General features: G+C 42.9%; 1 protein-coding gene across 18 annotated transcripts in view; it reads left to right on the top strand.

Annotated features, from left to right (window-relative positions):
- LOC118909711 (zinc finger protein 493-like) overlaps positions 1–25544 on the top strand; it is a 160180-nt gene extending 134636 nt beyond the window's left edge. For 5 of the 18 annotated variants that reach the window (XM_057496373.1, XM_057496363.1, XM_036880491.2 and 2 more), the window contains 2 exons: positions 8192–8314; positions 20854–25544. In XM_057496373.1, the coding sequence (XP_057352356.1) occupies positions 8245–8314; positions 20854–23906 (3123 nt within the window). In that variant the 5' untranslated portion in view covers positions 8192–8244 and the 3' untranslated portion in view covers positions 23907–25544. Of the gene's footprint in view, positions 1–2276; positions 2829–8191; positions 8319–11561; positions 11821–20853 lie in introns of those variants that run through there. The other 13 variants (XM_057496375.1, XM_057496364.1, XM_057496367.1 and 10 more) reach the window with 8 other exon arrangements.
- Positions 25545–27360: the final 1816 nt, after the last annotated feature.

Genomic DNA, 27360 nt, shown 5'->3' with positions numbered 1-27360 from the left:
GTTTTCAAGGCTGGAATATGTACAGTTGCATTTTCTTTATTCATTTGATGGAGAGCAGAATACATGCTCCCAAAACATGCTACTTTGCACATGCATTGTTTTGAGCTGAAGGCAGTTAGGACCCAGAAAAGATGTTTTTAATTACTTACCTTAGGGGCAAGGGCAGACTGCCCCCTATTGCGCCACTTTGGCATATTGATTCCTTTGGATTAAAGCAGGTGCAAAAAGGACACTCTGACCCTCCTCTGTCCCCCTGACACCAGGAAGTAAATCTCCCACAGGAAATATACCCTCCCTGTACCTGGAGGGTAGAAGGCATTCCAATCTCCAGAGACTGGGAATTCAGAGCTGAGAGGTCTGCATAAACATATCTTTATGGGGAACTTGCCCCAGACTGGGGATGCAGAGGTACACCTAATCACACCAAAATTCAGTGAGAATATTGAGGAATCAGAATTCTCATATATTACAAATAGGAGTGTAAAAAGTACAGTAATTTTAGATGATTTTTTTTGACATAAAGTCAGCATTTCCTTACTTAAAAGGAGCAAAACTTCTCACCCAAAATATGTCCCTCTGGCAAAAGATTATTTTTGGCTGGTTATTTTTAAGAAATAACAAATATACATTGGATAATGTGGGTGAAGTTGCAATGTTTCCAGAATCTCTTGCCTGGCCTTAGTTAATCTCCATATCAATAGGTGTTTCCAGGGGAGGAGGGAAGTACACGCCATCTCCATATCAATAGATAATTGAGACCCGAGCGAGCAAGGGCATATCTGGACTGGAGAGGATGGGTGGGGTACCTTCTTGTGCAGCCAGGTAGCCAGAGACGTGGGGGAGCAGAAGTGGGCGACTTTTTGTAGGCAATAAATGGGTTTCTCCCACTTTATTTCTCCCTTTCACCGATTTCGGTTTCAAAGATATTTTGCCCTGGGATTTCACCTCCCTGGGGTTATAGATAAATGCCGAAAACCAAGCAAGAGTTTCCCTTCTGTTAAGAGAAAGTTGCATTTAGAGGGGAAATCAATTATAATGCTTTCTCCCTGTAATATTTCCAGAATATCTCACGTGGCTTTGTTGCATCTGCATATCCTCAGGGGTGGAGAGAAGTTCATCTCCTTGTCAATGGGTAATTACCTGGGCAACTGAGGGCATGTCAACCTTGAGAGGTTAAGGGGAGGGGCTGGCTTGCTTGCTTCTTCGGGAGCAGGGGAGACATCGCTGGACTGCAGTTTGCAAGCAATAAATAGGTTTTAAACTGTATTTTTCCCTTTGACTGATTTCGGTTTTTAGAGGTATTTTGAGAAGAGAAAGAAGTTTTAAACCTACCAATAGAATTAAGACAAATGCAAGGGAAAGCCTAGTATGGATATAACTGGCTTAGGCGACTTCCAGGAAAGAATGTGAACCCTGCAGTACTCAGCCAATGAGGGACTCGCATGCTAGAGAATAAATTACTTACGCGAACTGCCTACCCCAGGCGTGCTTGCTTACCAGACACCTCATCTTGCAAGACCTCCATTAAAGCCTCGTTCCGCTGTTCTCTTTGTCTCCGTGTCCATGTATTAAGTTTGGACCGGTGAGTGTGTTTCTCACAGGTGGACTGATTTACACAACGCAAGTTAAGTTTGACTTATCTGCACAATTCAATACCTAATCGCTTGAACCTCTCTGTTTCCTGTCCTCGGTAACCCTCCTACTCGAACCCTCCCTGTCGGACTTACACTCCCTCTGTACCTGGAGGAGGGACGGGTCTATACGTCCAGAAACTCTTATGAATGGGGACAGCAGGGACATGAATCTGTGTAACAACCCCATTCTTTACCAAGTGCATATCCTGATAATCTCCCCAAACTGACCTCATCCCCAGCATCTTTGGTCTTCAGGTAGAGATAGGATTTGAGGAGGTGTCTCAGCCCATTTCGAGGGGATGGTCAGTTTACCTGGGTCTCACCCACGTTGTAAGAGGTATCTTTGTTAATAAGTTTGTTTCACTTTCTTTTGTTAATTTCCCTCTTATAGGAGAGAGGGAGACGACAGGGAGGGTCCGAGTAGGAGGGTTACGGAGGACGGGGGAACAGAGAGGTTCAAGAGGTTAGGAAACCGTAAGGGTGTCAACACAGGATGCAAAGGGTTAAAAGCAAAGTCGGAGAGTTCCGCTGAGACCGACACACCTTGGTTGCCTGGGGTTTAACGCCCGGGCGGGCAGTGTCAGCCCCCCTAGGGTCACCGCTACAGACCCCTGACCCCGGCCAGCGCCCGTCCCTAACGGACCCGAGCCTCCCCGGCGCCCCGCCCTCCCTTAAACCTCAGGGGGCGGAGCCCCAGGACGCTTCCGGGGCCTCGGGTGCGCGGGGCGACGCCGGCCCTGCTGCGCGTGCGCCGTGTCCCCTCACCGCGAGGAGGGCGGGTCCCACTCCTGCTTCCGGGCGGCGCGGCGGCGGGAGGTGGGAGTCCGGTGCTCGTGGCGGCGCGGCCGTGGGGCCTCTTCCCGGGGCTCCCCCTCCGCGCGCCCGGTGAGCTCGCCTGTCCCCGCGGGCCCCCGCCGGGTGCCGGGCCTGTGCGCAGACCCAGCCCCCTGCGGGGCGGAGCCGGTGCCCACGGTCCCCGAGCCCCGCGTCCCCGCGTCCGTCCTGAGACCCGGGCCCGGAGGGCGGCCTGGGCCCCGTGTCAGGTTCCTGCCCGCGGCCGGCGGGGAGCCGGGGGAGGCCCTGCCGCCGGCTGCCCGCGCATCTTCTCCGGGGCCGTGAGCCGTGCCCGCACAGCGCCCGGTAAAGGAGGAGCCCGAGCAGCCCGAGGCCGAGGCGGAGATGGCGGCCGCCCAGGTGAGGGTGCGTCCGGCCGGGGCTGGGCCCGCGTTTCCCCCTGAGGTGCTGTGCGTTTAGAACTGGCGCTTGGTTCCTTCTCTGCTTCTGACGTCCTGTCTTCCGAGTGTGCTTACTTGCTTTGAAAACATTTAAAATATTGAACTGAAGCTTAGCTGAGTTCAAAGTTCGGCCTTGGTCGGTGACCAGGGGTCGGCCACCCCAAGATGTGCCACTGGGACATGCAGATTATTTTCAGTTGTAAAACCATCAGGGCACCAAAAGATGTAGGAAAAATCTTTGACCTCCCATCCCACAATGCGTGAAAAGAGTTTAGCTGGAGGCATTACCCCAGGAGGAGAGATGTCACTTTAGATAGCTGTATGTAATGTAACCTGGGAGGGAGGTGTGTGAATCTGATGGTCAGTGTGCTAGATTATCTGGCTAAAACCTCATTGCTCCCATTTACTGCGTGTTTGGCAAAACAGTTTAATAAAAGAGATTATGCTTCTCTTTGCAGATAATTTTATGGCTTTTCTTGCATTAATTTATGAAAAGCTGTGAGAATGATGGCTAGTAACTAGTAAATGTTCACTAAGGATTATTTCCGTTTTACTGGTATTATATTTAGAACCTGAAATTGCTAGGAAACTGTTTCACAAGGATTCATTCCCTGGAGTTCTACCTCTTAGTTATTCAAAAATGGACCCGAAGCCCTGGGCTAGGTTTTGATAGAAATGCAGATTCAGAGCCCAGCCCAGAGCTCCTGAATGTGCAGCTGCGTTTTAATAAAATCTCCAATTTCCTGTAGTGAAATTTTAACGTATTTTGGCGTGTGAGTAGTATGTTTCGAACTTACCAAAGCTTTCCTTATAAAATATGTACGCAAGTTAACCTGTAGGCTGTAAACACATCACTCGAAACTGTGTATACCTGTAATGTGCAATTGATCTTGAGGAAACACAGGTTTGTAGTGGTTCTGTGGGTCGTAGGTCATCCCTCAGATGCAGACAGCACCCTCAGGGCGTCTTACTGTGCTGGGAAGGTCTCATGGGATAAAGCTGGACTTTGACCTCAGTCAGAGCCAGTTCTCCCTGACTGTCTTACCACCTTAGTAAACCTTATGATCTCTACTGATGGCCACCTGGTACCTGTTACTTCAGGGACTGCTCACCTTAAGGGTGTGGCCATAGAATTCTCTCTGATGGAGTGGGAATGCCTGGATTCTACTCAACAGAAATTGCTACCAGGGATGATTGCTAAAATTCTTCAAAAAAAATAATAGATTTGGAGAACTTTGGTTATCATTCAGTGCTTGTGAATTAAGTTGCACTGGCTCCTCTGACAAATAGAGCAAATTCTGCCTCCTAGATAAAACCCTTATGCTTTTATTTGTGATTTTCCCTTCCGGACACTGTTCTGTTTCTACTAATGGTCATGAGTGGGGTGTCAGTATTTGCTTATGTTTACTTTCATGCAGAGTATCTCTATCTGTTGGTATTGAATTGTGCAGATGAGTCAAACTTACCTTGCGTTGTGAAATCAGTCCACTTGTGAAACACTCACCGGTCCAAACTTAATACATGGACATGGAGACAAAGAGAACAGCACAGCGAGGCTTTAATGGATGTCTTTCAAGATGAGGTGTCTGGTAAGCAGGCACGCCTGGGGCAGGTAGTTAGCGCAAGTAATTTATTCCCTAGTATGCAAGTCCCTCCCCTGGTTCCTCATTGGCTGAGTACCTCAGTGTCCACATTTTTCCTGGACGTCCCCTAAGCCAATTATACACATTGGGCCTTCTCTTACATTTGTCTTAATTTCATTGGTAGGTTTAAAAAACTCAAACAGGTATAACCAGGCCCTTGCCAATTCCCCACCCCCACCCCCACTATCAGCCTGAGCACCTTCCTGGCATATTTTCCACCACCTGGCCGTTAATACCTTACTGTTAAGATGTTTAAACCTCCTGGTGGGAATAAATCACATTTAGGTTTTATGCTTTTTCTAACACAATGAACTCATGTAAAATACTGGTAGCATGTTGTTCCTCGTACTTGGATCTCAGAAAATCCTGCTCAGGAGGTTTAGGTCTCTTGCTTGTTAGAGTAGGCCATGAGTAAGATATAAGCAGCAGGACTGGAGACTTGGAAGCTGGTATCCTTTCTAGGTAGATTTAATCCAGTCTTTGCCTAAAGGGAAAAGGCAGACGCAGCTGAGAAATCCCCAAGGTCAACATCTCAGCAGATGACACCCAGACTGGTGAAAATGACCTTGGCCCAGTCACGTGCTGCTTAGGATTCCACCGCCACCCCTGTGGGTTTTCCTGTCTGCATGGTGAGTCTGAACCTGCTAAGCAGGGCTGGGCCTGGCCCCCCGGCTTCCTGCACAGCGCACTGTCCCCTTGCTCAGTGACTCTCTCTCCTGTCCCTCCTCGCTTTGTGTCCTTGTCCGAGGGTGTGCAGGAGGGGGAGAAAGACCCCTTCCGGGACCTCGCTCATAACTCAATGTAGGAGCAGCTCAGAAGCCTGAAGGTGAGGAAGCCCCACTTTGCTCGGTCACGTGACTCCTCCTGGAGGTTCTGGGAGGGGCCGTGAGACCCGCCTGCTGTGCTCCCGCCCCTCGGCCCAGCGCTCACTGTGCTGCTCACTTTGTGACAGGGTTGCCACGACTGTCCTCACACGGGTCACTTTCAGGAGTGTCCGCCTGCTGTATCCTGGAGAAAGGGTCACAAACACTTCAAAGGGCCCCCTGGGAGAAGCTCACTTGAAGCTTGTGATGGTTGTTGATTTCCTTATAATTAGCAACTGAAAAGGCTCTCAGAAACTGTCCCCCCCAAGCCCGCCCTCCCTTAGCTGCTGTAGGGGAAGGGGCGGTGAGGTCACAGGATGGCCGAGGGCTGTCTCTGCATTCGCCCTGGGCGCCTGCCCTTCCCAGGAGCTGGGCGTCCCCACAGCAGGGAGGAGGGGCTGTTTTGTATTTCTGCTGGAGTGGCGGGGTCTGTGATGAGAGCAGGGCTGTCAGGAGTCTGCGTCAGTGATCGTCTTGGAAAGAAGTGATGCTCCCGGGTGTGAAAGTCCAGTATCAGAGCCACGCAGGAAGGAGGAATAATTGCAGAGGCATGAGATGAGCTAATAAAAAAGGCAGATGGGTTCCCACACCTCAGACCCATCGAGATGGCTCCTAATGTAATTTCCTGTCATTGACGCTGACAGTTTGGTGTTTAATCAACGTGGCAATGAAACCTGATTTTTAAGGTGCTCAAGAAGGACTGTACTTGTCATATGAATCTGCTTGTCCAACTACTTTACAGGAATCACAAGCTAAATTTTACGATTCCTAACTTCGTGCTTACAACCCTTTCATGCTTGTAATAAAGATCAGGATGAATCTATTTGGATCATATCCTTTGTAGAATGAGTGCATTTGAGGTACAACTGCCAAACTAGAAAAGTTTCCTCGAACTGTAAATAGGATGCAGTTAATAGAGACACTAATTGTGGTCATGCTTGAAAATACCTGTGGCCTATAGATTTGGGTCTGTTTTCCCTCCTGAAGTCAGGGAGGCACTGTGTATGGGAAAGGTAACTAACTTTCTGACTGAGTTTCAGACTATAGATGATGGGATTGAATGGATCTTGGGATAATATATTTGGTTTAAAAATAGTCTAATAATCAATTCAGAAACACCTGCAGTTCATAAAATACACAAGATGTCATGCTCTGAAGATACAATATTCTACATATGTCACTTGTATTTTAATATCTTTTATAAAACATCACTGCTTGTTTTCTCATAATTGGATTCAAATTATGATTGACACGTTTCTTTTTCATTTTGGGCACAATTTCATAGCATTGGTGACCTGTGGGCGTCAGGCAGCTAATTGCAATTTGTGCCATTATATCAGATGTTCCCGTCTGTTCCCTTGGCTCCGAGGCTCGGGGCCGATCCCCGTTAGCATGAAGGGTCTCGGGGATTTGCTGAGAGATGCTCACAGACTCCCTCACTGAGTCTAGAACCTTCCTGTTCTCAGTTCCCTAGGGCATGTGGTTTGCTCTGTACAGTGCAGGGCGTCTCCTGTGCCCCCAGAGGCTCTGGGCTGTGCAGGTGGAGGGTTCCGTCAGGCAGCCTGGGCTGTGGGTTTGCCTTTCATTCCCCACTCCCACCACAGACCTACTGCTCCTTGTTACTTTTTGCATTTTCAGAAAGAGAAAACAAGAACCATATATTTAATACCTGTTTTAAAATTCAAAACATAACTCAGCACCTATGATAAATGTAGCCAAAAAAATTCAAGGAAATGGAAGACTGTAAAACAATAGCTTTTCAGTTTTTAACATGTGTGTGGGTTTCCGTGGTGTATTTAGCCACAAAAAGCATCATGTGTAAATGATTAATGGGTATGCAAATGAAACCACTCCTTGTTTTTTGACAACAAAATTTTCAGCTGTATTAGTCTTACCATGTGTATAGTTAAATTGTAATATATGAATGTGTGTGTAAAATGTGAAAGTTACTAGGTAAGTGTGTGCTGTACATTTGTTTCCATTCCTCAGTTTAGGAAACTGCTATGAGCCTCCTTTCAGGTTTTCTAGAAAGTTCATCTGTGTTCCTCTAGGTAAATTCAAGGTTAAAGTGGGTTAAAAGCCAGGCTCTACTATTTACTGAAAATTTAAGAAAATGTCATCATAAATGAGGGAAAGTGATACTGTTCTCATGGATTATTTTTGTGTATTATGCATGAGTTCATGAAAAGCTGTTGAATAGTATTTAACATTTAGGAAATGTTCTAAATGGATTATGGTTGCTATCTTTGATTTAAGAGACTGCATTTGCCATAAAACTTTTAGTTAAAAGCCATCCAATAATACTTCCCCATGGTATATCACTGCTTTGTATTTCAAAAATGTGGCCCTGTGAGGGACAGTCCTTGGCATCACTGGTGAGCCTGTTGAAAATGCAGAAACTCAGGACCCAGCCTGAAACACCTGAATCATCTGCACTTTAAATATCCAGAGATCTTCATTGTACTACATACTAAATTTGTTCTACACATTTGTTCTACAAATTCATTGTTCTACCAGTTTGATACTTCACCATAACTGTGCCTTTTAGAAACATATACAACAGGTAAACTATAAATTTAGTACTTGAAGAGATGCCAGTACTGATTCCTCAATTACATATTTTATTTCCCATATAATTCTAGTGTCTATAGTGGTTTTACGTCATCCTCTTTGCCCAGCGTCAAGGGAATGTTATAGAGTATTGTTTGTGTTTAAAATGATGCAGGTCATTCAACCAGGTCCAAACCAGTTCTCTTACCTTTCACCCTTCATTTTGGGTGAAACATGTATATTTTTGTTTGTTTTTTACACACCAGGGACTGTTGACCTTCGGGGACGTGGCCGTCAGGTTCTCCCAGGAGGAGTGGAAATGCCTGGCACCTGCCCAGCGGGCCTTGTACAGGAGCGTGATGCAGGAGAACTACAGCAACCTTGTCTCTGTGGGTGAGGATTAGAGCTTCATTCCAGAATTCCTTATCCAAACTTAAAACATTTATTTTGCTACTTTACAGAACGGCTCCCATAAATTTCTGCTTTATATGTAAGTGTGTCAGATCTCTGAATTCAAGGGAAAAAATTGGGGATTTGTTGGTGTGGAAGCAATTTTCCTGATGTATTTTGACTTTAGACCTTCCCTCTCTGCAGCGACCTCGTCCTTCACCCTAGGTTCGTTGTACTTGCCGAGTTCAGGGGCATAAAGTATGTTCACCCCATGTTCAGTCCTGAAATCCACACTGACGGAGAAGCAGCAGGGAAAACTGAGAAAGAACAAGGTCTTATCTGGGGTCTTGGAATTGCCACTTGGGGAGCACAGATGGAGCAGCAACTAGAAAAAGTGTCACCCCTGTGCAGGGAAGCAAGGAATTTGTAAGAGAAAGGAATGGGTGGGGGGCAGTTTCATGACATGGGTCTATTAAGACAAAGAACTAAAGAACTACCTACTGCCCCGGAAAGGCTGAGCCGCTTCATCAATGCTTTGTTCACTAACTTACTGGTTCCTCCAAGGGAAACTAGTTGTGTTGTTCTCTCGTAACTGCCCCATCTCTGTAAAGTGTATAGACAACTTGTTATTTTACTTTTATGGTCCCTGTTTGGGTGACCCTTGCCCTGTTAGTTTTATGAGCAGTGACTTGTAAAAACTTTCTGGTCCAGTTCAAAGGGTCCTGTTGAACATTATGTCCCGAGAAGTTAAGTCTTCTTATACTTGGGAGTTGGTACAGTTTTAATATCCCCCTTTGTCCTTCCTCTCCCCGCCCCACAGGCCCTGGAAAATACCAATCTGCTCTGGTCCTATTTTTTTTTATTATTATTATTCCACATTTAAGTAAGATCAATGTGGTATTTGTGTTTCTCTGGCTTACTCTGCTTAGCATAAAGACCAGAAGATTTACTCATGTTGTTGCAAAAGGCAGACTTCCATCCTTGATGACTAACTAGGATTCCATTGTTTCTATCTATGTGTGTGTAGGTGTCTTTCCTATTTTTTCCATAGGGGCCATAAGAGTTTACAATCCCAGCAGCAATGTGCAAGGTTTGCCTTTCTTCACGTCCACACCAGTGGGTGTTAGTTCTCATCTGTTTGATGACCGTTCTAACAGGCTAGAGGTGCTGTCTCACTGGTGTGAATCTGCATTTCTCTAATGATGGGTGGGTGATGTTCAGAATCTTTTCTTGTATTTGTTGTCCTTTTCTAAATCTTTAGAGACATGTCTATCCAGGTCCTTTGTCTATTTTTTAATTGGATCATTTTTCATTTTGCTGTTGAGTTGTATAGGTTCTTTATATGTTTTGGATATTGACACCTTATCAGAGAGAATGGTTGCAAATAGTTCTTCTCATTCCATAGGTTTTCTTTTGACTTTCTTGCTATTTTGCTTGGCAGATGCTTTCTCATGGGATGCAGTCTCATTTCTTTTGCTTTTGTTGCTTTTGCTTGAGGTGTCATATACAAAAAATCATCACGAAGACCCATGTCAGGGAGCATCATTCCTATTTTTTCTTATAGGAGTTTCATGGTCTCAAGCCTCATGTTTAAGTCTACTCCATTTCAAGTTAATTTCTGTGAATGGAATAAGATAGGGGTGTAGTGTACTTCTTTCACATGGGAATATCCAATTAGCTGTCAACATTTATTGCAGATGATCTTGTCTTCATTGAATATTGCTGACACCCTTGTCAAATAGTAGTTGATCCAGTATTGTTCCCTCTATTTCCGGGCTCTGGATTCTAGTTCTTTAGTCTGTTTGTCTGGTTCCCTGCCAATACCATACTCGTTTGATGACTAGCTTGATTGTATACCTTGAAATGAGAGTGTGGTGCCTCCTAATTAGTTTTTCTTTCTGAGGATTTCTTTTACTATTTTGTGGGTTCATATAAATTTTAGGATTGTCTTTTCTAATTATGTAAATAATATCAGTGGAATGTCCATAGGTATTCCATTGAATATATAGATGGCATTTTGGAAGTCCTGACATTGACAGTGTTAGTCCTGCTGATACTATTCCATTTATTTTTGTCTTTGATTTCTTTCATCAATTCTTAGAGTTTTCAGAAGATTTTTGAGCTCAGTTAAATTTATTCCTAATTCTTTTATTGCTTTTGATGCTGTCATAAATGGGGTCACTTTATTTCCTTTCCAGAAAACTTGTTAGTATATGGAAATGCTATTGATTTTTTTGGAGTTGATTTTATATCCTGCAACTTTACCAAATTCATTGATTAGAGCTAGGAGTTATTTGGTTCAGTGTTTAGGATTTTCTCTCTAAATCATGTCATCTGCAAATAGAGAAAGTTTAACTTCTTCCTTCTGAATCTGATACCTTTTATTTCTTTTTCCTATAGTAGGACTTCCATTAACTATGTTCAAAAGGATTAGTAGGAATGGGAAGGCTCCTTTTGTTCCTGATCTTACAGGAAGAGCTTTCACCCTTTTATCATGGAGCATGTTTCAGAGAACTTGGCATATATGGCATTTTATGATGAGATAATTACTTTTAGTTGTAATTTGTTGAGTTTTTATTATTAGTGAATGTTGAATTTTACCAAATGGTATTTCTGCATGTATTGAGATGATCATAGTGATGCTTTTTATTTAATTCTTCAATTACTGAGACCTGTCACATCGAGTGATTTGCCCATGTTGAACTATGCTTACATTGCAGGTAAGTCCCACTGTATCATGGTGAATGATCCCCTTAATGAGCTGTTGAATTCAGTTCACCAGTATTCTGTTGAGAATTTTTGTATCCGCATTGATAATTGTCTTGTTAATTCTTTTCTGTAGTGTCCTTTACTGGTTTTGGTGTCAGGGTGACGCTGGCCTAGCAGAATGAATTTGGGAGGGTTACTTCCATTTGAGCTTTCGGAAGAGGAAGGAGGACTGGTGTTTCAAAGTGTGGTAAATTCACCAGTGAAGGCAGCTGTTCCTGAGCTTTCCTTTTTGGGGTGATTTTTGACAACTCATTCAATCTCCTAATGCTAGTATCTGATCAGTTCAGATTTTGTATTTCTTCCAGATTCAGTCTTGGCCTTGTATGTATTGTTTTTTACATTTCTTCTATGTGGTTTAATTCATTGGTATGTAGTTGCATCTTTGTAGCCTCTTTTCACCCCTTGAATTTCAGTGGTGTCAGTTCTGAGGCCCCTTTGTCATGTACAATTGTGTTGATTTGGTCCTTTCTGTTTTCTTGGTCAATCTAGCAAAGGGCTACCCAATTTTGCTTAACTTGACAAAGAAGCAACACTTCTGTCAATTCTTCCTGTTGTACTTCTGTTCTTGATCTTTATCATTTCCTCCTGCTGCTAACTCTGGGCTCCTTTTGTTCTTTTTCTTGTTCTTTCACGTCGTAGAATCAAGTTGTGCATTTGGATCTCTTTGCTATGGGTCGTTATTGTTAGGAATTTCCTCGGGGGAACTGCTCTTGTTGCAGCCTGTATGTTCTGATAGGTATGTTTAGTTTTTCATCTCAAGAAACTTTGTAACTCCCACTTTTTTTTTCTCCGATCCCTTTGTTGTTCTCTTTGTTTTTAATTTCCATATGTTGGCAAATATTCCAGTTTTCCTTTTATTTCCAGTTTCATGGTGTTCGAATCAGAGAAGATAATCTATATAAGTACAGTCTTCTCTAATTTGCTTCTCTAATTTGGACTGTGGCCTGATATAAGGTCTATCCCAGAAAATATTCCATGTGCACTTGAAGAATACAGGTTCCGCTGTCTTGGGGTAGGACGTTCCGTATGTTTCTCTTACATCCGTTTGCTCTATGGGGCTGTTCACGTCCACTGGTTTGCTTTATGATTCTCAGGTGATGTATCCCTCTTTGTTAGTAGAGAATTCAAGTCCCAAATATTGTATTTTTAATATTGTAAATCTTACATCTGTTAAATTTTGCTTTATATATTTAGTTCTTGTGTTGGCTGCACATACACAATTGTTAGATTATCTTGATGTATTGACCACTTTATCATTGTGTAATGATGTTCAGTGTGTCTCCTTACCATTTTTGGTTTACAGTGCACTTTTTCTGATCAAAGAAGTTTAGTTATCCCTGTGTTATTTTTTAAAATACCACTTACATTAAATATCTTTTTCCATCCCTTCACTCACTCCATGAATGCCTTTAAGACGAGTGAATCTCCTGGAGGTGGCATATTCCTGATCTTGTCTTTTTATCCATCAGCGTTTCTCTGCCTTTTTAACTATGAATAACATTCTGTATAAAGTATTGTTGATAGACAAGCCCAAAATATTGCCATTTTATAAGTGTTTTGTGTGCCTGTTGTCCTTGTCTCTTATCCTTCTGCAGTTTTTCTGTTCTGACGTCTTTTAGTATCAGTATGCTGTGCCTCCTTGCTCAAAATCTTTGTGTAATTACTATAGCGACTTCCCTCATGGTTACCATGAGGCATAGGTAAAATATCTTAAATGTATAACACCCAATTTGAAGGTGGTAATGACTTAAATTAGATACCATATACAAACTTTCCATTCTTAATTGTCCCCACTCACATTTTAGCTTTTTGATGTTTAAGTGTACATCTTTTTTAATATTTTGTATCCACTAACAAATTGTTATAGTTAAAGGTACTCGATTTGTTAAAAGTTTTGCTGTGTAGGTATAAAACACAATCACTATTACAATAGTAGAGAATCTGACTTTGAGTATATATTTACTAGTAGAAGTGAGTTTTGATCACTAATATTTTTACATGTTCATTAGTGTCTTTATTGCCACTTGAAGCATACTCCTTGGCATTTCTTGTAAGGCACATCTAGTGATTAACTCACTCAACTTTTTTTGGTTTTGGAAAGCACTTATCTCACTTTTATTTCTGAGGGACAACTTTACTGGGTATGGTATTCTTAGTTGCCAGGTTGTTCTCAGTATTTTGAATATCTTCCTGCTCTCTCCCCTGGCCTATAAACGTTCTGTTCAGAAAACTGCCATGTATTGGGGATCACTTATATGTGGTGAGTGAGCTTTTCTCTCCATCTTTTCAAAATTGTCTTGTTTTTGACTTTTGACAATTTGATTATAATAATTCTCAGTGCAAACTTTTTGGATTTAACTTAATAGATGGTCTTTGTGCCTCATGAATGTGTATGTCCATTTTTTTCCCCAAATTACAGAAGTTTTTGCCCATCATAGCCTCTCTGTTGCTTTGTCCTTCTCTTCTGGGATTCCCAGAAGGCATGTTTTGATTCTTTTGCAGCATTTTGAGTCCTATAGACTTTCTTCTCTTTTTCATTCTTTTTGATCTTACTCTCAGCCTGGGAAATTTCAAATGATCTCTCTTCTAATTTACCAATTCTTTTCTTTTTCCTTGTCCAAGTCTGATGTGAATATTCTTTGTTGAATTTGAGTTCCCTTGCTTTAATCTTTAACTCTTAAGATTTCTGTGTGTGTGTTTGTGAGAGAAAGATAAGGAGACAGAGTTTATTTTTCTTCATCAAACTTGTTTGTTCATGCATTGTTCCCTAATTTCATTTAATTTTCTACGAGCTTGAAGTGCAGTGAACATTTGTAGTAAAAAATTATAAATTACTTGTCAGACTGTTTTTTATATCTCTATCTCTATGGTTACCTGTTGGATCATTATTAATTTCCATTGGTTTCATGATGATCTGTCTCTATGTGATCTTTGATTCCTTGAATTAAAAATCAGGAAACTTGAAAAAGTGGTTTCCTCTTTGAGATTATATAGTTCACTTCACCAGGGATAGACAACTTGGGGTAATGGATGGCCCATCTGATGGTGTCCCTGGGCAGGCAGTGCTTGACAGCAGCACCATTGCCTGGCCTCTGCGATCAGGATTGTAGCTGGGCGGCCCCGGGGTTGCACTCCTGCAGTCAGGGCCCCGGGTCAGCGCCCCTCCTGGGTGGGGGGCGTGCTCGCTGTGCTCTGTGACCAGGGAGCCGTCATCTGGGCCCTGCAGGCCTCACTGCTCTGGCTGGTCCCAGGCTGCCTGCTCAGGCCGGACGGGGCCACTGGGTGTACGTGATGCTTGGGCAGGAAGGGCTGGGCCCTGCGGGCCCTCGGGTCTGACGGGTGCCTGAGCAGACGGTGCCCCCGGCTGGATTCTGCGTCCAGGCCGGGCTGCAGGCCGGGCTTTGTGGTCAGAGAAGGCCGCTGTGTTCTGCTGTAGGACAAGGGCACCAGCTGTGCTGTCACTATAGAAGGGGGCCCCCAGCTGTGTCCCGAAGTTGGGTGGGGGTAGAAATGATGGTCCAGGGTCAGTCATGGATGCTGTCAGGGACTCCTTGTTGTTCGAGTCCACGGGCTCTGCTCATGACGGTGGGGTTCCTGGCTGGTCTGTCTGCCTGGATGAGGCCGCGGATTGTGTTCCACGCTCAGAAAGTATTGATCTGGGCTCCGTCGTGGGTGGGGCAGTAGGCTGGGCCCCAGGGCTGGGTGGTGCCCTCCGCGTGGTACCAAGGCTGTCCAGGGTTACTGTTCAGGATCCCTGGGCATGTGGCCTCAGAGACTCTCCTGAACGGTTGGGCAGCACTGCCGGCCTGGCTCTGCGTCCATGTGTGGCTGCAGGAAGGGCCCTTCAGCTCCCCGGGTTCTCTGCTCACGTGGGTCTGGGGGCTCCCTCAGCAGGTGGATGCGGCTTTGTGCTTGGTTGTCTGCCCAGGTACTATTAAAACATGGTTTCCACAGCCAGCAGAACTTACTGGCCATGGCCCACATGGGGTGGAAATGTCACCTGCATTCCTTGGCCAGATGGGGGCCTGTCTGGTCTCTGAACATGCACAGGTCCTGTGGCTGGCTGGGGTCTCTGCCCTATCTGATCCCCACAGTGAAGCCCCAGAGATTCCCCTACTGATTCCTGGGAGGAACGATGTGAGCAGGCTTCCTGATTAATGTGCAGCAATGTTGGGGGGCAGGGTGTCCACCTTAGGCTCTCTTGTTCCCACTGTAGAAGATGTAAGTCTTGGGGTGCCCCATGCTGTCCCCCTCCCCTTCTGTGGTTCCACAATGGTATCTTGTCTGGGATAGTTTCTCGTTGGTCTCCTTGTGAAGGGGATTGAAGTTTGGAATGACCCATGTTTCCATTATGACGTTGTCAGTCGTCCAGATGGTAGCGTTCAACTCAGTGCCGTTAAGTGACTGTGGGAATGAATTCATTCAGATGTACTCAGACAAAGGTCTGTTGCCAATAAACTGAGGCATGTGATTGTGTGCCTGTGTGACTGTCAACCCTACTTTGTTAATATATACTTACCTCATATAGTTGATGGTTGTTTTAAACTATCTGGGTAAATATACTTGAAGTAGTCTTAATTCACCTCTAGTTTATCAGTTTATATTCTGTGTGTGAGAGAAACAGTTTTGTATGGTTGAGGTAATTTTTGTGATTTGAAGGTAGTTTTAGAATGTTTTATAACTCTCATTCTGGTTTTATAAAAATTGCTTAATTGTGGCAAAGAATTCATTCGAAAATTTGCCATCTTCGGCACTTTCATGAATACAGTGCAGTAGTGGTGACTCTACTCACCTTGTACTTCGCTGCTTCCCTAAAGTTTTTCATGTTACAACAGTCATAACTGAGTGTCTATTGAAACAACTGTCCCGTCCCCTTGCCCGCATCCGTGGGAAACGTTGTTCCATTTCCCTGGGGTTGACTATTGAAATACCCCACATGTGGAATTATGTCCTATCTGCCTGTGTGACTGGTTTATTTCAGTTCCTGTGATGTTCTCAGACTGGCTCCAAGGTGTAGTTTATGAGAATATTTTCTCCTCCCTGTAGATGGAGGAATGGTCCATGGTGTGTGCGCCCCATTTTCCTCATGCATTCATCGTGGTGATGGACATGTGGACAGCGTCCTCTTCGGGGTGTCATGAGAACTCTACCAAGGACGGGGTTCATGAGGGCACCATGACGTCCGGCCGTGAATTGTTTCACATGTACATCGGGAGGTGGGATTTCTGGTCAGAGCACAGTTCTGTTTTATGTTTTCTGGCCTCCACACTGTTTTCCCTAGTGACTGAGGCATTTTGTGTCACCACGCGTCCTGCACAAACGTTCCACTTCCTGTACCTCCTCACAAGCCTCGGTCGTTTCCTGTTTGCCCGATAGAAGCCAACCTAGTGGATATGAGCTAACTCATTCTGGCTTGGCTTTGCGTTTATCTAGTGATTGGTGATTTCAGCATCCTTTCATTTGCTTGTGGCCTATCTGTACATTTTCTTTGGTGTTACTTCTATTCAGTGCTATGCCCATCATTTCAGTTGGGATAGTTTTGAGCTTTCAGGCCTAGGTTTTGAGGTCGATTATAGTGCACAGTTGATAAGAATGCCCTATTAGAGGCATTAGAATCAGCACTCCCAGCACAGGTAGGTCTCGGGGAAGGCGGCACAGCACAGAGAAGGCGAGCAGGGACCCTAGCATCTCAGTGCGCTGATGGACAGTGACTGCTGTGGGGTTGGGGGGGAATTGGTAATATGGGTGAATGTTGAAACCACAGTGTTGCTCATGTGAACGCTTCATAAGAGTGTATGTCAGTAATACCTTACTGAAAAAAAGTAAAAATAAAAAAGAACGCCTTATTATATCTGTGCTTCCAACACCCGTCCTCTGTTTCTGTAGACGGCCTTTTCCTTTTGGCAGTTGTCTGATGTGCAGACATTCGGGGAGGGGTGGTCCCATTTGTGCACTTCGGCTTTGTTCTCTTTCGTTTTCATGTCACATTCAAACGCAGTGTTGAAAGATTTCCCCCCTGATTTCTAGTAGGGGTTTTCCTGTTACAAGTCTTAGATATTTATTGTGTGATCCATAATGAGTGGATTTTTGTCTGAGGAAATGGTTTAAGGAAAGTGTCCTCCTTCGTTCTCCTGCATGTGGACATTCATCTTACTCCCGACCAGAGCTGAGGGGCTCCCTTGTAGGGTGTGCCCTCGGCTCTCTTGTCACAGCTCACTTGGCAGGACATGGGGCTTTAATGTGGCCTCTCTTGTTCGGCTAGTCTGTGTGTCCCTGTTTATGCACGTCCTAGTGTCCTTGGGTTAGTGTCGCCATGTTACATATTTGATACTGAGTAGAAGCCTTACACTTAGTCTTTGGAGTTTGTATTTATTATCCATACTCTCCGGGTTTTAACACATTTTAGGATTTGTTCTGTATTTCTGGGGAAAGAAGGTCACTGAGATGATATGGTTTGGATTGCATCTGATCACCAGTTTTGCAACTATGGGTCCCTTAACTATTCCCAGTGTATGAATATGGGATGTCTTTCCTTTCCTTCACGTCATATTTAGTTCCAGAAATGTTGTTAGTTTTCATGTAAACAGTTTTTCACATAGCTGGTTTAGTTTAGTCCTAAGTGACTTACTTACTGTTTGCATTCTATTGTAAATGGAATTGTCTTATTTGCCTTTCTGGACAAGTGACATTTTGTGTATGGATGTTTCTTCCATTTCTTTTGCCAAATGTGTTTAATAGAATTGACAGTCAGTGATTGTGTGTGTGTGTAGATATTAGAATTTTCTCTATATCATGTCTCTTGCCAAGAGAAAGAGATTTGTGTTCCTTCTTTGTAATTGTGTGAATTTTGTTTGTTTTTATTACCTAATGGTTCTGCTTTGGGCTTCCACCAGTATGTTCAGTAGATGTGAAGAGTGAATCCTTGTATGTTCCTGAGTGAAAAGGAAAATCTTTGCTTTCACAGTTGAGTATGTTATTAGCCTTGCGCTTTACATATACACCCTTTATGATATTGTGAAGTTTAGTTCTGTTGCTTCATTGTTGAGTGTTTTTACCTTAAGAGAATGTTGAACTTCTCAGAAGCCTTGTGTGCATCAGTTGAGACAATATAGTGTTCTTCCTGTATGTCCTTAATGTGCTTTAGTATAACGGCTGGTTATTTTTTATTCTGTGTTGTGACCTTGTGCATGTCAGGAATGACTGCCGCGTTGTCCTGTGGCCTGAGCCTGCACTGTGCTGTCTCATTGTGTGCTTGTGTTTCTTGAGGTTGTTGCGTCCATAGTCATCACAACTTTCATGTCATTTTCTGTTTTGGTTGTGTCTTTCTCTGACTCTGGTGTCAGTGTCGCGTTGGACTTATAGAAAGGGTTTGGAAATATTCTGACCCTTTAAGTTAAGAAAGAATTTAGGGAGAAAGGGTATATTAATTTTTCTCTCAGTGTTTGATAAGATTGTCGGGTGAAGCCTGGGCTCCTTTGGGAACTTCTGGTGCGCTATTCCTAATCTCTTTTTCTAGAATATTCATATATTTATGTTTTCAACATTCAGTCCTGGTACATTGTTTGTGTTTGGAACTTACCCCTTTGTTCTATGTGTACAGTGTTTTGACATATGGTTTTTCTTTAAAAAAAATCTCCATCGTCCATTTTTATTTTGCATCACTTGTATTCTCTCATGTTTAACCTTTGATTTCAGTTGAGTCTTCAGTTTATTTTTGTTAAATTATGTAAGGATTCTCAGCATTTTTTAAAAAAATTTTTCTCAGGGAACCACACTACTCAATTATTTTTTTCTTCCTATTTGTTTTCTATTTTCTATTTCATTTATTTCTTCCCTAATTTTTTTGGTTTATTGTGGTTAATTTCGACTTTGCTATTATTCTTTTTGTAGTTCCCAGTGTGTAAATTGAGGTTGTTGATTTGAGATGTTCTTTGTTTAATATAAACACTCATTGCTATACATTTTCTGTTTAATATTGGTTTCCCTCCGTCCCATATGTTTCTGTATGTTATGTCTTTGTTTTCATTTATCTCAAGATGTGTTCTAATTTTGCTGTGCCCTTGTCATCTCTGACAGTGGTTTAAGACTGTGCATTTTATTTACCTCCTTTTTTTTGACTTCCTCTTTTCAATCCATTGTGGTCAGAAATGGTGTAGTTTTGACATTTGAAGTTTCTACCAGTCTGTCCCTTCCCCTTTTTCACCCATACATGTGCCCTTCACCCCCAGAAAGGATACCAATAGTTCACTGTCTATGTTCTTGTGCCTATTTCTGTTTTGTTTCTTATATTGCACATGCAAGTGAAATCCTACTTGTCTTTCTCTGACATATTACTGTAATGTTCTCTTTGTCCCTCAGTGTTATTGCAAATGGCAATAGTGCTTTCTTTTTCATAGTTGAGTAATATTCCATTGTAAACATACCATGCCTTTATCCATTCATTTATTGATGGACTATGTTGTCTCCATAGCTTGATTATTGTAAATGATGTTGCAGTCAACCAACAGATCTGTGTATCTTTTAAACCTGGCGATGTTTTCTGTAGATTCCCAGTAGTGGAACTGATGTTCATTGTTTATTGTCTTTGGTTTTTGAGAAATCTCCATAACTGCTCCCTGTGGTGAGTACACCAGTTCACAATTCCATATGAAGCCCAGGAGGGTTCCCATCACCAGCACTGGTTATGTCTTCTATCTTTGATGTAAGCCATTCCGATCGGTGGGAGGTTACAGTCCTGGTGACTTGTGGCGTCTTTGCATGTGTCTGTGGGTCGTCTGCACGTGTTTTTCCACTAGAAGTGGGATATTGAATTTTCCTCTTAGTATTTTGTTCCCATTTCCTTAATTCTGTCACTGTTTGTTTCCTTTATGTGCGAGCTCTGATCCTGGCTGCAGGAGTACATACAGTTTGGATGCTTTCCTGTACCTCTTATTGATCATTACATTATGGCTACCGTGTCCTGTGATAGTCTTTCACCAAGTCCATTGTAACTGAAATGGCCACTCCTGCTATCTTGTGGTCACCTTTTGTATTGATTATCATTTTCCATCTTTGTCACTGTCAGCCTCTGTGTGTTTCCAGATCTAGAGTGAGTGTCCTGCAGTCGGACCTGGTCTTCTTCACCCACACAGCCTCTCTTCATCTTTTCCAAGGGAGTTTAGTCCCTGTGCACTCAGTCACTGAAGGCAAGGGAAGCAAGTCCATTGTGTCTCTAAAAACTCTTCTTCTGTGTGTCAGCGAGGCATCTCCTCCACGTGTTTGTCTGTCTGTGCCTGTCTGTGTTTAGTGGTTTTTCTATGGTTCTTTTCATGTCTCCCTTTGAATGCCTTCCATGTGTATGTTCCTGAGCATTACATATGACATGGTAAATTTATAACAATCTCTTTACAGATAGAAACAATTACAGGTTGAAAAACTACTGTATATGTGGTGCTCATCACTGAATTCTCTTGATGGCACATTGTATCATCTTATTGCAAATCTCTTAAGTGATTTCTGAGTATTAAACAGCATGCCAGTATTAAAAGTATTTTTGGCTCAAATATACATAACAATATTACAAGTTTGAAAATCTGTATGTATTTACCACCAGCTGGGTGACTTTTAAGTTGAACTTTGATAAACAGTATTACTGCTTTGAAGTGTAAAACAATTGTGCAGATTACTAAATGTTCATTGCAATACATTTACTGTTTTAAATTTTACATAGATTTTTAAAATATATGTGCCTGATTCTTGTGAGGTAATTTGATCTTCTTCTATATTTCAGCAGTGTCTTCTCATTACAAAAAAGGATTGTTACCCCAGGAAGTGATAAAAGACTCATTCCAAAAAGTGATCCTGGGAAGATATGGGAGCTGTGACCAGAGGCATTTACAACTGAGGACACACGGGGACAGTGAGGAGGAGCGTGAAGGGCAGGGTGGCTCTTACGAAGGAATGCAGAGTCACAGAAGGGGTGCCCATGACAGACACCTCCCTGTGGGTGGAGCTCATCAGGATGTGTCTGGGAGCAAAGCCCAACTTAAGTCAGTTCCTATTGCCGAACATTGTGTTACTGTGAGTGAATGTCATCATCCTGTTTTGAAACATAACTTTTCTCAAACGGACAGCTTGGAAATTCTTAAAGCTGAGCAAGGACATGATTCTAATAATTTCAGTCATTTTAAATACAGCAAAGCACAAGACATTCAGTCATATAATTCCGAGGACCAAAGATGCAATGAGAAAATGTGCCAGTATGTTGAAACTGAAAATTGTTTCATGAAAGATTCATTATTCTTTGATCAACAGGTAATTCCTATTCAATCTCATACATACAGTTTTCTTAACTATCAGAGAGACTCTGTCCACCCATCATTGCCTAATGAATGTCAGTATACAGACAGTGAGGAAAAATCTTCCATGTATAATAAAAGTAAGCAGGCCATCAGAAAGGGCTCTCTATTAAATAATTGCCAAGGTATGTACATTCTAGAGAGAGGATACCAATCTGTGGAAACTGGAATAACCTATAACAGAGGATCAAGCCATAGAGAATATCAGAGAAATGAGATTCCTGAAAACCATTCCCCATGTGACAAATGTGGACAACTCTTCAAGAAATGTGACCAAACTTCTGAACATTTCACAAAAGTGAATAAACATCACAGTATTCACACTGATGAGAAAGCTTGCAGATGTAAAGAATATGCGAATGCCTTTAGTGAATCTTCCCTTTTAAGCAGTCATGAGATGATCCACTCTGGAAAGCAACCAATCCAACGTGACGAATGCAGTAAATCGTTCACTAATTCGTCAGCTCTTGCTGTTAGTGAGAGAATTCCTACAGGAGAGAAACCTCACACATGTAAAATATGTTGCAAAGCCTTTAAGTGGCGCTCAAGCCTTACTAAACATGAGAGAATTCATTCTGGACAGAGACCTTACAAGTGTGAAGAGTGCAGCAGGTCCTTTACTTCTTCCTCAAGTCTTACTGTCCACCAGAGAATTCATACAGGAGAGAAACCTTACAAGTGTGAGGAATGTGGCAAAGCCTTTACTTATTTTGCAAGTGTTAATGTGCATAAGAGAATTCATACTGGAGAGCAACCCTACAAGTGTAGAGAATGTGGCAGATCCTTTAGATGGAGCTCACAATTTACTGAACATCAGAGAAGTCATTCTGGACAGAGACCTTACAAGTGTAAAGAATGCAGTAAATCCTTTACATCTTCATCAAGTCTTACTCTTCACGAGAGAACTCATACTGGAGAGAAACCTTACAACTGTAAAGAATGTGGCAAAGCGTTTAAGAGGGGCTCACACCTTAGTCGACATCGGAGAATTCATTCTGGACAGAAACTTTTCAAATGTGAAGAATGCAGTAAGTCCTTTACGTGTTCCTCATATCTTAATGTGCACCAAAAGATTCATACAGGGGAGAAACCATACCAGTGTAAAGAATGCGGCAAAACCTTTGCATATTCCTCGAGTCTTAATTTGCATGAGAGAACTCATACTGGAGAGAGGCCTTACAAGTGTAAGGAATGTGGAAAATCCTCTCAGTGGCCTTCACACATTAATCAACATGAGAGAATTCATTCTGGACAGAAACCTTACAGATGTAAAGAATGCAGCAAGTCTTTTACTACCTCTGCAAGTCTTACTGTGCACCAGAGAATTCATACAGGAGAGAAACCTTACAGATGTAAAGAATGTGGCAAAATGTTTACTTATTCCTCAAGGCTTAAAGTACATGAGAGAATGCATACTGGAGAGAATCCTTACAAGTGTAACAAATGTGGCAAATTCTTTACTTGTTCCTCAAGTCTTAAAGCGCATGAGAGAGTTCATAGTGGAGAGAAGCCTTACAAGTGTACAGAATGTGACAAAGCCTTTAAATGGGGCTCTCAACTTGCTGAACATAAGATAATTCATTCTGTGTTGAAACCTTACAAATGCACAGAATACAGCAAGTCCTTTACTTTTTCCTCAGGTCTTTCTGTGCATCACGGAATTCATACAGGAGAGAAGCCTTACAAGTGTGAGGAATGTGACCAATGCTTTAAGTGGGGCTCACAACTTACTAAACATCAGATAATTCATTCTGGACACAGACCTTACAAGTGTGAAGAATGCAGTAAGACATTTACTTCTTCCTCAAGTCTTACTGTGCATGAGAGAATTCATACTGGAGAGAGACCTTACAAGTGTGAGGAATGTGGAAAAGGCTTTAAGCATGACTCACACCGTCATCGACATCAGAGAATTCATTCTGGACAGAAACCTTTCAGATGTGAACAGTGCAACAATTCCTTTACGTCTTCCTCAAGTCTTATTGTGCACCAGAGACTGCATACAGGAGAGAAGCCTTACAAGTGTAAAGAATGTGGGCAATCCTTCACTTATTCCTCCAGTCTTACTGTGCATGAGAGAATTCATACTGGAGAGAAGCCTTACAAGTGTAAGGAATGTGGAAAAGCATCTCGGTGGTCCTCACACCTTAATCAACATCGGATAATGCATTCAGGACAGAAACCTTACAAGTGTAACGAATGCAGCAAGTCCTTTAGGACTTCCTCAAGTCTTAATGTTCATGAGAGAATTCATACTGGAGAGAAACCTTACAAGTGTAAAGAATGTGACAAAGCCTTTAAGCGGGGCTCACACCTTATTCAACATCAGAGAATTCATTCTGGAGAGAAACCGTACAAATGTAATGAATGTGGCAAATCCTTTACTTGTTCCTCAACTCTTAGAGTGCATGAGAAAATTCATAGTAGAGAGAACCTTAAAAGTGTAAAGAATGTGGAAAAGTCTTCAGTAATTCATCAAGTATAAATAAATGCAAGAATATTCTAAGTGGAGTGAAATAACACAAGTGTAAAGAATGGATCAAAGCATTTCTCCAGGCCTCAGTCCTTACTAAATGTCAGAAAATTCATTCTGGACAGAAACCTTACAAATGCATAGCATGCAGAAAATTTTTTACATGTCCCTAAAAACTTAGTCTTCATCAGAGAATTCATATGGAGAGACACCTTACAAATATAAAGAATGTTGCAAAGCCTTTATGCTGTGCTCAAGCCTTACTGCACACTAGAAAATTCATACTAGAGAGAAACTTGATTTTTCCAAAGATACAGGAAGGAGTTTTGTGTAAACTATACATGTAGGGAGCATGAAAGCTTTCATATGGGAGAAAAGAAGCTAAAAGCTGACCATAGCAAAGCTGTCAACTGTTTCTCACATAATGTACAAATGAAAATTCATAGTGGAGAGAAAACATACTGATATGGTTAATACAGAAATAATGTGGCCAAAGAAATTGACCTTAGAAACATGACAGTCTTCATAATGGAGAGACTTTACAGGGGCAACATACTGTTGGAAAGTATTTAAGTGAAAAATGTAAAGTAGCCAGGAATAAACTACATAAAGAAAACTCTTAAGACATCACATTTTTTAGAGGTTAGTCTCACAGTTAACAGGGATCAGATAATTGACTTGGTAATTTGTTTCAATCTAAAAGGGGATGTATTTTCGATAATATAGTGTCCTTCATCCTCCAATCCGGATGCTGTTCGCAAGTTCCAGGCAGTTACCTGTGCTTCTTACCTACCAACTACAGATTAGACATTCCCATGACCCTCGTTGGGTTTGACTAATTTTCTAGAATAACTCGCAGAACTCAGGAAAACATATTCTCCAGTTTAAAGAAGGATACTGTAAGGATACAACAGAGATAAAGTGATATACAGGCAAGGTCTCCAATAAAGGAGCTTCTGTCCTTGTGGAAGTTGGGGCCTGGCTCAGTGGCTCATGGAGGCATTCTGGTTCCACACGCTGAGAAGGTCTCTTCAGGGGTTTTTGTTAGGCCTTCATTCCATAGCCATGACTGAGTAAATTGTCTATTTGCTGGTTCATCTTCCAGCCCCCCCGCACTGGGTGGTGGTGCAAATGTCTCATTAACGTGACAAGCCAACCATTTCACCTTTAAGACTGCAAAGTTTTCAGGAAATGTGGATGAAGATCAAATATATCTGGGAAAGATATATTCATGTGAATGAACACATAATTCGTATGATTCCTCTCACACTGCCCCTTGATGTTCAAATACAAATTCCTTACAGCAAAGTGATCATGCCTGTGAGAGTAATGCCATCTGGTAGACCATTTCCACAACAGAACAGTAGGAACAATGCAAATAGCCCTAACATTTCCCTAAGCCAGTGTGTAGGGGGACATTTAAAGAGACAACTCCTTTGTCCTGTAAAGCCTTAAGACCACAGTTTGTGCCAGATCGATGTAACTGTGGCTTGCAGGCTGTCAATCAGATTGTCATGTTCACAAAAGCAGTGTTGGTCTTGGCAAACATTTTCAACCTTCTGGGTGTCTGGTTTGCTTCTGGTAAGAATATTCTCTTGCTCTGGTCCTCTCTTAAGGCATTAATAAAATACTGGATTTCCCTTCTTGCGTGACCCAGTTACTCTTTTCACTACTCTCAGCTATAATTTCTCCTCCTCTCCATTTGTCCTTTTTCCTTACCCAGACTCAACTCCTGTGGAAGCGATGTTAGGTATGGCTACTTACTAGTCCAGAATACTGGCAGCAATACTAGTCTAACAAGTGTCTCTCCCGCATTCCACTTCCACTCATACAGGGTGGAGTTACACAGGTGCAGAGCTAGGGGTCTGTCCCGGGCACTAGGCTGTGCAGCTGAGCTCACTTAGCCCCAATTATGCCAAATGGGGTGGAGGCACAGCCTACCCCACCAGTCTCTTAAGAATTCTGACAAAGGTTTAATGGTATGGTTCCAGATTCTTCCTGGGAAAACTTCCCTGCTTCTGGCTGCAGATGTAGCCCTGCATCTGGGACCACTGCATCAGGCAGGAGAAAAGTAAAGTGATGTTGGGATGGACTGTATAGTCACCCTAACATCCTCCCCAACCCATCTACCCCAGATCCCGCAGAAAATCAGATTGATTTATCCAATAGGGACCCTCCCTTAGCCCCCCTCATGTTCAGTGTGAGCACACTCTTGAAAGTGTGTAAAGAAGCCCCTCCTGGCTTTATATCCCCCATTTTAGATAGCGAATGTTCCAACTGCCCATTCCAATTTTCTATTAAACCATTGCTCTGATGAAGAAAAGAGACATGGTGTGTCCATCTGATGTGAGGCCTCCTGGCCCATTGTTGGAAACTGTTGGCTGGAAAATACGTCCCTTGACCTGAAGAGATGTACTTGCTAGTCCTAATTGGTCACTTGTCTTCTTTTCCAATCCTATAATCGTATTTTGAGAGTTATTATCTGCCACTGGGTATGAAAAGCTCATTCCAGAATAAGTGTGTAGTGCAGTGAGGGACCCATTTATGGCCCTGAGCATAAGTGGCCTTGCTGTAGTGTAACCCACTTGCCAGCAATGTGTGAGCCTTCCACCTGGGGAATTTTCCCCATAGCCGCCTGCAGTCTTTGTCTTTTTGATACGTGGAGTAGTTCTTGGCATGTCTGTATTGCTGCAGCTCCCCCGAGTCCTCTCATTTCATGGACCCAGGTGGCCACTTGAAGGGAACACACCCACAGGTCCCCTTGGTGGTTCCAGTCACCTTCTGATCCTAGGAGGGGGCTCTTGTGGTGGGCATGCACATGTCCTACTTTAATGCACCCCTTAAATTCCAGAGTGATTTTCATAAATTTGTGGCCCGCTGTGGGATTCTGTACTAGTCCTTTTCCCTTGCCCATCTACCTGACCATTCATTCCATTGCCTATGGTCTGTGAGTCAGTGAAAGTCCAAACATCTGAGCTTTTGTTATTGTTCAGTTCCTCCATCACTGCCAGGAGCACAGCATGCAGTTCAGCCCACTGGGCTCATCTGTTCTGACCTTCCTCGACCACTCTTACTCATCTTGAGACTGTTTCCAAACAAGACACTGTCCATCCATCACGGAACTGCCATCTGTAATCCAAGCAGCTCCTTGCTGTTAACTGAGCTGTACATGGCACAGCGCATGTAGCAGGCAGTGCATCAGGGATGTGCAATGTCGGCCTTAGAGGAAAAGAGGCTGCCTGCTCATGCACACAGTGTGGGCCACCTTGCATTCCCCTGCAGCTCCTCCTGTATGAACCATTTCCATTCTGATACGGAACTCTCATGGGCACTGCCTGCATTAAAGTATTTCTCTGATATCACCCAAGAGGTTATGGGTTTGTGATGCTTCAAGATCATGTCCTTCAATGTTTGAGGCATGAGCAATTCCCAACTGCATGCTGAGAACTGTCTCAAATGGTGTGTA

Source organism: Manis pentadactyla (genome assembly GCF_030020395.1).
Source record: "Manis pentadactyla isolate mManPen7 chromosome 15 unlocalized genomic scaffold, mManPen7.hap1 SUPER_15_unloc_1, whole genome shotgun sequence".
NCBI lineage: Eukaryota > Metazoa > Chordata > Mammalia > Pholidota > Manidae > Manis > Manis pentadactyla.
The sequence above is the reverse complement of the archived record's forward strand: the minus strand, read 5'-3'. Positions and strand labels throughout refer to the sequence as shown.